The following is a 15,171-nucleotide window of genomic DNA, read 5'->3' as shown; positions in this document are numbered from 1 at the left end:
CCCTCCATGCTGGTCCATTTCTGGGTGAAGGAGCAGTGAAACCTAACCAGTTCCTCACTCCTCTCCCCTACCCTCCTGACATTCCTGATGCTCCAAGGCTCAACTCAAGTGCTCCTTCCTCTGTGAGGCCTTCTCCCACTCCCCCTGCCAAACCTAGGCATTTTCCTTGATGCCCTCAAACCACCTTGTGTATAGCTCTACTATAGCAATTACCATAGTCTCTGCAATGTGTCTGATTTGTGTCATTTTCTCCACTTAACTATCAGGTTTCTTTACGAAATTTTCATCTCTGCAGGCCCAGTGCCCAAGTCTATGCCTAAAAAGAAGAAAAGAAGAAGTACTCCCTAAATATTTCTTGGATTGGATCAAAATGGATTAAATTGAATTGACTTGCACTGCACTGCCTTGAAGGCTCAGGGATCTGGCTGCAACTCTTTTCTCACCCTGCTGTGGTGGCTCACGGGGTGCCTGCCCCAGAACCATGAAGGATGATGACAAGCTTACAAGCTTATGGTTCATACAAATAGATCATGTCTCAATGAGATCATGCATTAGCTTGGCTTTCTGGCCAAAAAGGAGAGTCAAAAAACAGTTACATTAGCTTATTTCCTCTCAGGGGAACTGTGGAGAAAGGAGTAAAAGTCACTGTTTACCAAACAAAAGGCTGAGAAAACATTTTTTTCATTTAAGACTATGACAAATTAGTGAAAGTGACAAAAATAAATAAAAACCTACCACATACTCCAAAAGTTGCACAACTGCCTAAAAGCCAAACTGCAATTGTGAATGTGCTGGCATTTGGCACAGAGATCAGGATTTCAAGGAAGCGAGCCACTCTTTTATGAACACTACTAAACTGAAATGTCACAAGCAGCTTTTGATTAAACTATGATTGTCACAGTATATAGGAATGAACTAACATATGGTGTTTTTAAAATAAACTACTAACCACATCCAGTGGTTTCAATTAAAGAATGGTTCATTGCTTACAAAAATTCCCCTAGATCCAGCTGTCTTCCAAAAAAGTCCCATTGCCTCACTGAATTTCCACTGTCATCAGGCAGATTACTAAAGGGCCAGTCTTGGATTTGATGTGGACACTCAGGGTAACCTCAGTAGAAAGTACTTTCCCCCAGCTTTGTCTTGTGGCTGAACAAATCCTGGGGGTAATCTCCTATAAGGAGCGTAAGTTGAATTGCAGTTATATTACATGGCCTACTAGAAGACTTAGAGAATACTTAAAAGAATTTTTTAGAATGCTAAATAAGGTTATACCATAGTGTTCTGGAATTTTTAAAAAATAATAATTAAAAGATATTAAGAAGAGGACTAGTAAGCTATAAGACCCAAGTTCCTGATAGAAGGAACATCTCAGAGATGACTCTAAAACCAATACAAGGAAGTAATGTAAATAGGTGAATGAAAGGAAGCTAGTTAGAGAATCACTGTCATCATTTCATAATCATGGAAAACTATCCCTGGGGAATTAAAGATAAGGCAGGTAGAGGCCACTTGAAACTTGTCTGAGGAGAGCATGTAGAGACCTGGTCCTGCTAAGAAATGGGGTTCTATTTTGAGGGGTGAGATGTTAGCCTCTGCCACTCACCCAGTGATTTTTATGTTCTTTGGTCTCACTGTCTTTCTCGATAGTAAGGGTCCCTCCACATTCTCTCCTTCTCAGAATTTGTCATCGCCTCTCTCTCCTTACCTTCAGTGCCATTCATGTGCTTTCTTCCTCTATCCCTACGACTGGCCAAAATGTAGAACTCAATGACATTTAAAAAAATCAATTGTTATTTAAAATAAATACAAACTTCATGTTGGTTTTTCTTCTTATACATGGCCCTTGATTGATCTCTTTTTCGTCTAAACTAGTATGAGCCTTCTATTAAAATAAGGTTCTCCACACCCACTCTTAAAGGCAGTACCTTCTCTCCACCTGCCAGACAAGGAAAGCATCTCTGTCACTTCTACTGTATATAAAATATGCAAAGCAGATCCTCAAATTTATCCCATTATATTCACCACTTAGATGTTTTTACAAATGTCAGAAAGAATCATAAAATAATAGAATAAAAGGAGCTTAAAGAGAATGTGTCATAAACGTATCTCCAGTCCATTTCATAGAGGAAAAAAATCTACAAACCTTCCAAGTTTGGTTCAAGCATGCAAATAATAGCTCAGAAAAAGTTTCCTCAAGCCACACACATCTGATCTAAATGAGTGGCCAGCGGAATACCAGTTATCCACCTCCAGTCCTTCTTAACTACAGTATCTTTTGCTCAAAATCTATATTTAAAAATTGGAGGAGCAAAGGAGAGTATTAGCTGTTTCTGGGTGTGGACATCAATAAAAAAATAATCCAAAAATCTTTTTGAAATTCTTTGCTTGTTTGTTTCCTTGGTTTTTGTCTGTTTGGGGAATTCAGCAGTTTCACAAGAAGTAACAAAGTAGAGTCAAAGAACTGACAGGATTTTAGAGTTGCTCATGCATGCATTCTGGATATTGGGTAAATCTGCAGTGAATTTCTAGTTAAAGAAATTGCTATCCCCATGACTTGGTAATAGAAATCACCCTATTTTCTGCTGAAAACAACTTCAGTTTTGAACAAACACAACTTGCTATATGGTCCACATGTTTATTGGAAATTTGCATCCAGAAGTCACATTTTTCCATTACACCTAAGTTATTCCTTCCCAAAGCCCCGTAAATGAAGCAGAATCAATTAAATATAATTGCTTTCTCTGTGGCCCTTGTGGCAAAATTTGGTAACAGACAAAGGATAACTTTAATACAAATTGATGGATCACAATAAAACAGCTACCAGAAGTGGCTTCTAAGGGTATTGAGTATATCCTGCTTTTTTAAAAAATGGAATTCTGCTTAATTGGCAAATAGCAGAAGAATAAAAAATTTCAGGGATGCTCTTGTTTCAAAAACATTACATCATAATTCTGAGAAGGATGTACAAAGGTCACCTAAGTTCATCTCTGCAGCAACACGGACTACTCTGTTTATCCATAATAAACATACGTAACAATTCTTAAAATTCTCTATGTAAGACACTCCACAAACAGCCTGGGTGACATCAAGTGATTAACAAATCTCACTATCATAAGTAACCTCTTTTATATACTATCCTCACTCAGCACAGTGGAAAATGAACCGCAAACAGTCATGCAGAGGCAAGCTTACTCCAATTCAACATGTTAATATGGTTCTTTAGTGAAATGTCATCTAAAATAATATTTTGCATTCGTGCATTGACATGCATATCTTCACACATTTTAATATTTTCTCATGAGAAAAAGTATGTTCAGGGTAGCACTTTTATTTCTGTTTCGAAAACATGAACAATTTCTATTTTATTTATGTGCTAATTAATCATTGCAAAACAAAGCTGTAGAACTATATAGCATGAGAAAAATTACTTTTCTCTCTTTTCATTTCACCATTATTCAACTCACCCTCTTGCACAACTCTGGTGATTTCTATTTTAATCACATTTCAATAAAATTTAGGTGGGGGGGGATAGCATTTTTTTTTTAACTAAGGTCGCTGTTGATACTGAATAATTACATAACCTTTCCTCTTCAGTTTTTATTTCTCAGACACAGCAGAATATTTTAAACTAACTGGTAATTTCTAGACATTTTATTTGTGCATCCACTCAAAGGATATGCTATTTCAGAACACGACTCAAAATAAGTACGAAATATTGCTCCTGCCCATGAGGCTCTAATGATATGGTTGGAGAGACGACACACAGCTGAATGAAAGAGGTAAGTCAACACTTGAAGCATCACAGGCCTAAGTACCAGAATATGTAATGTACTTGTAAAATAACATAAAATACTTGCCACAGGAGTTCAAAAACTGGGAAAGTCATTATGAGTTGGTGTAAATGCTCTCTTTAAGGTCTTGCTGAAACAGAGTAAACCTATAATTTTCATTAAACTACTTAAACTATTGAAAAAAGTAGAGGAAACTCTATTACATTCTCAATTTCTTTTTAAATGTCTATGGACCCCAAGTGAGGAACCTGCTTTCAGTAATGAGGAGCATTAGAAGGTTTTTTTTACTACCATTATTGTTTGTTTAATTCAAGAGAGACTAGATGGAAGGGTTAATTAAAGAGAGACTAGATGGAAGGGACATTTTAGATACCTGGAAGCCTTGTCAGAAATAACTCCCTTCTAGGGAATTCCCTGGCAGCCCAGGGGTTGCGAGATACCTGGAAGCCTTGTCAGAAATAACTCCCTTCTAGGGAATTCCCTGGCAGTCCAGGGGTTGCGACTCTGTGCTTCCACTGCAGGGTGCATGGGCTCAATCCCTGGTGGGGGAACTAAGATCCCACATGCCATGTGACCCCCCCCCCAAAAAAAAGAACAGTGCATTTTAACAGTATGGAGGTTCCTTAAAAAACTAAAAATAGAATTACCATATGACCCAGCAATCCCACTACTGGGCATATACCCTGAGAAAAACATAATTTAAAAAGACACAAGCACCGCAATGTTCATTGCAGCACTATTTACAATAGCCAGGTCATGGAAGCAACCTAAATGTCCATCGACAGACAAATGGATAAAGAAGAAAAAATAAAATAAAATAAAATAAAATAAAGAAGATGTGGTACATATATACAATGGAATATTACTCAGCCATAAAAATGAATGAAATTGGGTCATTTGTAGAGACGTGGATGGACCTAGAGACTGTCATACAGAGTGAAGTAAGTCAGAAAGAAAAACAAATATCGTAAATTAACACATATATGTGGAATCTAGAAAAATGGTACAGATGAACTGGTTTGCAAGGCAGAAACAGAGACACAGATGTAGAGAACAAACGTATGGATACCCAGGGGGGAAAGTGGGGCGGTGAGGGGGGGATGAATTGGGAGATTGGGATTGACATATATACTCTAATATGTATACAACAGATAACTAATAAGAACCTGCTGTATAGCACAGGGAACTCCACTTCACTGTGCAGTAGAAACTAATACAACATTGTAAAACAGCTATACCCCAATAAAAAAAATTTTTTTAATTAAAAAAAAAAAGAAAAGAAATAACTCCCTTCTATTTCAAGTTAGACCCTAAAGGCAGAAAATCCAAATAAGAAGATAATGCCTTAGGAATTCAAAGGAAAGGGCAGACACAAGAGATACTTAGAAGGAAAAACCAATAGGACTCAGTGAGTGGCTGATTATGGGAGAAAAAGAATAGGGAAGGATCAAGGATAACTGAGATTTTGATTATACAGGTAAGAGGATGATGGGGACTCCGTGCTCACAACACCTCTATAGAAATGTGATGAAAAGTCAAGTAACACTCCCCATCCATGGGAAAGTTATTAAAAGAACCCAACATTCCTGCTTCCAGATTGTGGTCATGGAAGAATTCCAGAGAATTTATTTATAGAGTATACCCATGGTCCCCCATGGTCCCACATCCCAACTTCTGCATCAACAGTTCAAACCCATAAAGCCCTGAATCTAAATCCCTGGTATTAAGAACCCATATGGTCCTTTAAGAATCTTTTTTTTTTTTCTGATATGAGAAATTTCCTGAACAGAATACCATTTCAAGAAGATCCCTACCAGTATCTTTCATTTTTTCAGTGCATTCCAATCACACACATTCTCACACACATCCTCACAAATACACTCACACCCCCAAGCTTCCAATCTTGTCCCTGAACCCAAACCACAGGATGTGTCCTGCCTTCTGCTGAGGAAGTAATACCTGTGACAGATAGTCATTTACACCCCCTTCGCTTCTCTAGAGTATACTTCACAGCTTAAATTTCATATACAGCTCTAGTTTTCCCCCATTTTCCACCCCAAGTCACAGTCTCTTTTTAGCCCTGAGTACCCCAGCACCTGGAGCACAGTGGAACCCTCTGAGGCCTCTTGAACTCATGAGTCACTATAAATAGCAGCAACATCAACTCTCCCATGACACACGTAAACGCACTATTCATAACATCGCATGGCATGATAAAATGAAATAACTATTGCAATAGAATAGGCAGAGGCAGTGAGAAATGACACCCTTCCATAGTGTAAAGGACTGTCACTTGGAGGCCACTTCGAGGTGACTTCAAGAGAACTGCGTTTCCAGAATGCAAGGCTCCCTAAGAGGTTTATATAGTTAACCAGCTAGAGAAGGCAGAAGCGCTATGACACAGAGCTCCTGTACTCATCAGCATCACAGAGGAATAAACAGCAATTATTTGTACCACACAAAACACAATATTGTTGAGCCAGCCTTGTGCCACCAAAAACACAAGTATGCCAAACACTTTTCCTCTCTGCACAGCACTGCCTTTGAGTTGCTGATGCGTCCCACCCAACTGCCCTTCTTAACCAGATTAATTTCACTGAGAAACACAAAGAAAGAGCCAGAAAGAGATCCTTCTCAGGAAAGAAGGAACAGCCCATTTGCTTGCTGGGGCCCCGAAGTGGGAATTCCAACTGTTGACTGAAGTCAAGGACACGTTTGGTAAGCAGAGTCACTTGCTAGTGGCCCTATATTACACAAAAGCACAGCACAATAGGCATCACCTCTGCCCCGTGAAAGTCTTATTTCCTTGGTACTTTCACCTGCCAGCCAGCGTCGAGGCTGTACCACTGGCAAGTTAAGAGACTTAGCTCTCCCAAAGATGCCTTTGGGAGCCAGGAGCCAAGCTGACAGCCAAAGCAAAGGAAGACCTAGTGGGACTTTGTAGTAGAAAAGGCCAGAAGAGCTTAAAAAACAGTGATTAATGTTCACAGGGAATTAATCTCTGCAAAGTTTTAGTCTGAAGCTTTGGCATTACCTGTGTACAATGGATGGGAAAAGATGAGCTTGAAGAAAATGTTCAGAATAACCCAAAATAATAATTGCTAACCGGATACACTTCCCATTTAATACTCAGAGCACTATGAAGTAACCTCTGTCATTATTCCCTTTTTACAGGAGCACAGAGAGCTTAAGTATCCTGCCAAGGCCACGCTGCTGGTATGAGCTGGGATTCGAACTCCGTGTGGCTTGAATATGTGCTCCTAACTGATATGATACACTACCTTTCCAGTAAAATTCCATCACAAGTGGCCCTTCTGAAAGGGCAAACTTTAAGTTTTCAATTACCTTTTAATACCAAAAGCCTTTGTTTCAGACCTAAAGATAAAGTACTACCTCCTACGTACATAAGATGAAAGATAGAGAAGAGGATGAAAAAGACGGTATATTTCTTTTGTGTTTTGTTTCCTAACAGGGACAGAATCTACCTCCTTTCACATACATTCCAAAGACTCCCTTCTCTCCTACATACTGCTTCATTTGGGGGATACACAAATGTCACACAGAAAATTTTTAAAATCTTACTTTGTGATATCAGCATTAAGGGTCTTGCCTAAAAACATAGAAGAATCAAGAAAAAGTAGGAATGCACCCAGAAGAATGAGGTCAGGTGGGGGGAGGGCACAGGGGTGTGTGTGCGCTGGGAAAAGGGGAAGTCAAATGACAAAACCCCAAATAATCTTGGCTCTTATGAAAAGGTACTCTGTTCATTTCCCCGGAAGCACCAAACAAAAGCAGCTGCCCATTTCTCTGCTTCAGTTTCCTGACTATAACTGGATCACCAACGGGCATCCATTGTTCCAGGCTCACAGAACAATGTTCACTAGCATAAATGCATCAGTTCTGGTACACATCCAAAGAGCTAAGAAAGAATACCACAAGACTGAATGAATGTCTGTGTGCGCATACCCAGAGACCAGATTCCACCACGGGCAAGACATATGTGTGCGAGGCAGTTAGCACCGCCCAGCGCCGATGCATGTGCAAGCTTGTCAAGAGATATACTACACATCAGACCACTATGCTGAACAGGATGTTCTGCTTGTAGCTCTGTTTCCCAACATTCTACACATCTTCAGACTCTCTGCGGTCACAGAGCAGCCTGTGATTCCCCCATAAGCATCCCAGGACACTAACAAAACGCAAAGCGCAGGGGTCAAAACCGTTGATGGAAGGACGCTGCACTGTGTTTGCAGAGCCTAGCTCATCCAGGACCACCTTCCCACCCAGAATGGGCAACCCTCAGAGGATGGCAGCTGCTAACTTAGGGGGAAAAAAAGTGCATGGTGGGGGAGGCGAAAGGATTATTTTTAAGAAAGAGCACAATCTAGCTTTTCTCTCCACCACCCACTCCACACCACCTCCTCGTTCCCTTGTCTCTCCTCCTGCCTGCTCTTCCATTTCACTTGTCTCCCCCAGCCTCTCTCCCCATTGCTCGTGTACCACACTTCTCACATGTGCGTTCTTCTCTGTGTCCCAAGCTGAGACACCAGCTCGGACAGCACGCTGAGAAGAGCAGCTGTGTGAGGACTCCGAGCTGCCGCTGCGCTCGGAGGGGAAACAAAGGTGGCTAGCCTCCTCCTCAAAGCTCCAGATGCAGAAGATTCAAAACGTGCATCCACTCTTTAGAAGCCCTGTCTTGAGGCCAGAGCCACCGAGAAGAGAAAAAAGCATCTGCGTTCTAAGTTAAATGAACCCGTTAATTATGTCATCTTCCTGATGTGCCTACATACTGGAGGATATTTGGCTTACGTCTTGCTATAAATGTCCTTTACTATTCATTCTGTGCCTCCTTAATATGGCTTCTGAAGCCGAGCTGCCAGAGTTCTGGTCCGGAATAGTAAGCATTTTTAAATGTACGGGATGAATCCATGTGTTCTGTGGATCAATTTGTTCCATCACCCGTGGGTGACGAGCAACTCAACACACCCAGGAGTCATGTACCCAGACCAAAGTACCACTTCAGCAATAGTTAAAATAATGAGGCACTTCCCAAAGTGGCATAATTAAAAGTTAGGACCAGATTGAAATGGCAAGAGAAAAAGGCAGAGCAGGGAAATATAAAAGATCATGTGTGAGGATTAAAAACAAGAAAATCAACTGGATCTTTACCTATAATGTGGGAAATAGACCAACAGAAGCAATGTCTTCTGCTGTAGTAATCAACTGCTCTTCAATAAGCATTTATTAGGCACGTATATACCAGACACTGTACTAGGTGCCAGAGATAACATAGGGGAACAAAACAAACCGGATCCTAGCTCTCAGGGAGCTTACGATGTACCATCAGCACAAGACAAAACTGTAGGCTAAGAAAATCCCAAAGTGAGACATGTATTATGAAGGAAAGAGATAAGAACTGAGGGGGGACTAACACAGGAGAACCTACGTCAGACAGAGCAGTAGGGAAAGGCCTCTCTGAAGAGACAAAACTTTAAAGCTGGAACATAAAGGGAGAGAAAAGCTAACCAGGACCAGAATGAGTGACCGTTCCAGAAAGACGGGATTGCATGAGCAAAGGTCCTAAGGCAGAAGAGGTTTGGGCACCACTGAAAAAAATCACTGTGGCTGAATTAAAGTGAACAAGGAGCAAATAACACAAAGGACTCTGGCGAGACACGGTGGGCCCTAACGCCCGACCGAGATTTCATTCTAAGGAGTGAATGGCATGACCCGATTTAAACTTCATGATGATCACTGCTGCCACTGTGTGGGAAGAGACTTGAAAGGCGGAGTCTGTCGCAGTTGCCTTAAGCAAGAAATGAGGATTCCCTGGACCACAATGTGGCAGCCAAATCAAAAAAGAGTAGACAGATTCAGACATATTTTAGAAGTAGAACCAACAGAAGTCATTGATGGATTGCATATGGAGGTGACAGCAAGGAAAAAAATCAGAGATGATTCTCATCAAGTTACTCTATTTCCATGTGGGGCTTCTTTAGAAGTTACAAGCATCACCTGCTACAATGCCAGGCCCTTGCAAGAATCTAGTCTAGAGGACCTGGTATGTCTGTAAACATAAGTAACTCAAAAACCCTAGATCCAAGAACAACATAGACTGGGTGGGGCTGTTCCTGACAGACAGTAATGGCAGATATTTCCGTGAGTTTTCCCATAAGAATTTTATCTTCATGTTGGTGTCAGAGCCCTGTAGCTTCCCCCAAATCACAGGCTTAAATGTCTTTCTATATCTGAGTGCAACAATCTTAAGTAGAATTGCACCAGATAAACCAGCGACCAATCTCGTTAGTCTCCATGATAAGCAGTGGAGAAAATACAGTAATTTCTAAGAGGATCTTCAGGTCAAATTGGATGCCTCATGTCAAGTATGTCACAGGCATATGACAGCATAACTTAGTGACTAGCAGAAAGTAACTAACTATAAATTACAAATTTATAACTCATTTCTTTATTATCATTGTCTTTAACAATGATGTCTCCATAGGATCGCTTCAGAAACCAAGTGTACAACCCAATCCAGTACTCCCCAGGGAGGAGACCTCTGAGGGTAAAGAGAATGAACTGCCTTTCTTATTTTACATGTTGTACTCAAACTGGTCCCCAAATGCCACAGAAAGCCACAGGACCCCCGTGGGAGACACAGGTTCAGTCTCAGTACCTTTCTGACCTGTTTATTCACTATTACCTACTTGAGTATTACTGGCATTGTTTCCACTGCCCTTCCTAAAAAGCTATTACATAATTATCATCTCAAAATCCCTCGGCCCATTTGTGTAGGTGAGCGTCTCTTTCCTTTTTAGTATTTATAGTGATGATGCACTCTTGTTCTTAAATTGCAGAATGGGAGATTATGAGAGAGAGAGAGAGAGAAAGACAGAGACAGAGAGAGACAGAGAGACAGATCACACACACACACAGTGGAGACGCACCTCTGATTCTGGCTTAGGCTTTGCCAAAACAGAGAGCAAATGGAGATAAACAGTAGTAATTTATTTGGAAAGGGATGTTATCTTTTGTTCCTCCAGACTATTAACTGTGAACTTTTTTGTCTGCATTTCAAGGAGTTTGCTTGAAACAGACCCCATTTTTTTAGCCAACATATGAACAGTTCCTTTCAGAAAGGCTCTCCCCCAACGTTCCAGTGAAAAGCACATAACTCTTGCCTCCTGCCCTCTGGTCCCCTCTAAGTCTTACATGTATTCCAACACTTTAAAATTTTAATTTAGTGGAACATCTCCAAACCATCCTCAAAACTTTCCTCTTCAATGTGGTGGTCCACCTGATGGCTTCTCTCAGCGTAAGTACCTCTCTAGCTGCTAAGCCACTTGTTCAGCTCCAGGAGAGAGACTATTAAAAAAAATTCACAGATTCACATCACTACACTTCACACCCTCTTTAATTTCACTCTGTAAATTCACTTTTCAACACACCTGAGCTGTTAATTCTAATTTGGCCTCTCATCACCTGCAAAGACTGAACTGGATCTTTATCTCCACCACCCATAATAAAGCGTTTTATTGCAGGTTCCAGACTTCTGCAAGTGTAGCAAAGAGAGGAAGACCTGTGCTGAGCTCTGCCAACATGAAAAGCTGTCACTATGCAACTCCTGTTGGGGAATCTTCCCAAATTGGCATATGTTTCTACTGCTTCTCCCTTCTACAGCATATATTCATGCTCCCTTCAGCCACAAAGCTGCCCAGATAGCCAAACGTTCTCCATATCAAAAGAAACCAAAGTAAGAGACACACACACCTAAACACACATCCACCCTAGCGCTTGAATCCAAGGATGTGCTTTGACCTCCTGCTATTCTGTTCCTAATAACACCTCTATCCAAAGTATGATATCTAATAGGTTCAACCTTTCAAGAGTTGTGTCACTCTACATCCTTCTCTGATTTTCAGGATGCTTTCCCACTATTCCTTTTTAAATCAACCTAGCTAAATGTCACCTAGATTCCTATAAAAGTCATAAATATATATTTCTCATCTTGACCTACTATCTTAATAGAATCTATTTCTAAGCAGGAACAATCCAAAAATTTCTTGAAGAATCTCCCAGTTACTGTTGATAACTGCAGTTAAATACCATCTATAACATTCTGTCCTCCTTCACTAGTCAAAACACACAACCACGCCTAAACTCTGTCACATCTTTTCTGACCAGCTCAGAATTTTACCAGATCTCCTCCTAGACCAACCTGCTGGGACAAGAAAAGCCTCTCCAGAGACATTATGCTTTAGAGGCGACCACTCCAGTATCGCTGCACCCCTCCCTGTTAGCCACAAGATCTTGACATGTGTCTTTCCCCAGGCTGCGGGAGTGAAGCAGAGAGAGGCACCCACACCCAGGGAGTACTCACTGAGAGGCTTTAGGATGCTGCTACTGGACTCATCCGCGTTCTCCACATCGGACTTGTCAGAGTAGTTCTCAGAGATTCTCTCCTTTTCCTTCTTTTCTCTGTGCCCTGCCTTTCTCTTGTGACGTCTCCTTCTCCTGTAGCTCTTTGGCACATGGACCCCGATGTAGATGGTGTGGTGGCCTGAGGAAGGTACACAAATCACCAGTCATTTCAAATCACAGTCTCCGCTGCAGAGAAATTGCTCAAGACCCACAGATCAGAAAAAAATGTCTATGAATTCAACACTACCATTCCATATTTGACAAATAAACTGGAAAAATAAAATCTCCTCCTAATTTTCATCGCGCTAGACTGTAACTCAACCTGTTGGTTGGCACTAGGATTCAGTGAGGGTGTACTGTAATTCTATCCAGAGAGACTCTTTGTTTAGCAAAGTCAAAGAATACTGAACCGGAAATCAGGAATCCTTGATTCTGGTCATACCTCTGCCATCAATGAGCTATTTGACCTTGAGCATGTCCCTTAGCCATTCCAGGCCTCAATCTCATCATTTATATAATGAGAGGCTTAAATTGGGTAATCCCTGGAGGCCCTTCCAGTGCTAACCTTCCTGGAATCTGTGATTATACTGAACAGGGTGATGAAAAAGGAGCTCCTGGAACTGTGGGGGGGGAGGGAGGGGGGAGATCTAACTCAAAGGTCAAGAGGTCATTCTGCGGGGTATAAGGTTTTACACTAAAACTTTTTTTACCCAATCAGCAGAATAGAGACTTAGAACTGGGACAAACTAAGAAAAAATAAGACATACTTGGAGAGAAAATTTTAGAAATACTCAAATGTTCACACTAGGAAACAGCTAAAATGAATGTCAGCTACAGTGCCATTCTCATTTTTCTTTTTTCGTTTGCAAAAGTTTCTAAAAACTGGTTGTTGCAGTGATAAAAATAAACCCAGCCCAGTAAAGATTGCCTTGAAGAGAAGGGCATGAGGAAAAAAGATTGTGAAATGCTTTTAGTTCTCTAGATGGAAGGAGCTGCAAAACTGACAAGTGGTATTATTTTTACAAAATCTGATAAGACAGAAAAAAAAAGGAACTCAAAGTTCTACATTTTTTTTTTAATTGGAAAACTTTTACTTTCACTTTATATACAGTCTAACTTATGAATGCGGGAACCACCATTTCGGAAGTAATGTGAAAACTTCTCTTTTTTTTTGAATTGCAAACAGGAATTGCAAAAAAGATGAGATAATCTACGAATTTCCTTTCGCATTCTGGCATTATTCCTTGATGACCACTTTACAGTGCTGCAGACAATATCACACACCCACATGCAATACACATACATGCAAATGTCTCATGTAAATGCTGTGAATTCCTTTCCACGGTAACTCATCAGGCATACCTAAAAACACCATAATTCACAGGGTTGTTCCCTTAAACTGGAAGGATTAAAGCAATTATATCAAGAAAGAGGTTCCAACCAAGGAATGCAGGACCCTAGGTTAATGGGTAAGCATTCAAAAGAAAATATCTCATACTCGGAATGAAGTTGGAGGCATCTACATAAAACATGAAGCACCAGCCCCCAGCACACACACAGACATGCACACAAACACACAGACACACACGCCAACTCAACTACTAAAAAGCACAGTGAAATTCTCCTCACAGAATGTGTGCCAATGAGAAATTTATCATGTCTAACCATTTACAAGCAAATTGTTCTCATGGGAAAGCTATATTATACTAGGAAGTAGGAAATGTCTCAGAAACAATGTGAATTAAGAAACAGTGTCAATTGTTTCCTGCCCTCCAGTTACTGAGGGAGTCCTGCAGCTTTATCTCAAGTCACACAATATATGTAAGCAAAGCCAACCAATTTCTTTAGTAAATCAAACTCTGAAAGCTTGATTGCCTTCATTCAAGAAATAGGAAAACATCATGAAAAAAACTAAGAGGTTGAAAAAAAATTTTTTGACCTGTCACATTAAATATTTTCTTATTTTGTTATACAGCAGAAACACACCATTGTAAAGCAATTATACTCCAATAAAGATGTTCAAAAACATATTTTCTTATAAAAAGTGGTAACCAAGCCAAAAAAAATAAAAATGTAGTGGTTAAGCTACATGAGTCAAATTGATGTTACATAGAAATAATTTTTTTAATATATTTACACAAATCTGCATAGTATATTTGATAAATCATTTAAAAGACAGTTTACATGGGCTGATAAGATTTTAAGGTAAGATTTCTGGCTATAAAGTGTTGTTGTTGTCAACCCAACAAAAGAGTTGGGCCGATTCAGAAGGTGAGCTTTCAAAGCCCAGGTGAGAAAGGTACCTTACCTTCAGGAACCTAACTGGAGTTGTCATCACCACAAAAATGGTGCCACTGTACTCGCACCATGATCACAGACCTCCGCCCTGCCTTAGGAGTAAGATTCAGCTTATCCCCATCTCTTCCTGCTCCTCCCTCAGATGCTCCCCCAACCCCGCCTACTTTCCCACAGGTGGGGAAGTTTCAGACACGATGCTGCACCATGAAGCCCAGGTACCAACCGTGAATATGGTTCCTTTTAAGACAGCCCCTATTTCAGACATTTTTATCAGCTTTATTAAGGTATAATTCTTCACATACCATAAAATTCACTCATTTTAAGGGTACATATTCAATGATTTTTAGTATATTTACAGCATTGGGCAAGCGTCACCATAATCCAATTTCAGAACCTGTCGACCAATCCAAAAAGATCCCTCATGCCCATCTGCAGTCACTCTCTGTTCCCACTCCCATCCCTTACTACCACTCTTAGGCATTTTTTTATACTCTCAGTGATGGCCTCTGGGAAGCTACAATTCTCTGGTATCCACATGGCTATGAATTTTGGGGGGGGATCCTTACAGCACAGTAAAATAGAATACGCCTTGAGTGAGGAAGCTCTCGCCTTCCAAGACCTGCCAAAGGAAACCAGGGCACTGAGCTGAGCAATTCAA

The 15,171-nt window shown here is 40.6% G+C and overlaps 1 protein-coding gene across 2 annotated transcripts in view; it reads right to left on the bottom strand.

The window, feature by feature from the left end:
- SLC4A4 (solute carrier family 4 member 4) overlaps window positions 1–15,171 on the bottom strand; it is a 345,525-nt gene that overhangs the window by 257,781 nt on the left and 72,573 nt on the right. For both annotated transcript variants that reach the window (XM_061192359.1, XM_061192360.1), the window contains exon 3: window positions 12,175–12,354. In XM_061192359.1, coding sequence (XP_061048342.1) covers window positions 12,175–12,354 — 180 coding nt within the window. The remainder of the gene's footprint in view (window positions 1–12,174; window positions 12,355–15,171) is intronic.

This window comes from Eubalaena glacialis, chromosome 5 (assembly GCF_028564815.1).
Source record: "Eubalaena glacialis isolate mEubGla1 chromosome 5, mEubGla1.1.hap2.+ XY, whole genome shotgun sequence".
NCBI classification, from domain to species: domain Eukaryota; kingdom Metazoa; phylum Chordata; class Mammalia; order Artiodactyla; family Balaenidae; genus Eubalaena; species Eubalaena glacialis.
The sequence above is the reverse complement of the archived record's forward strand: the minus strand, read 5'-3'. Positions and strand labels throughout refer to the sequence as shown.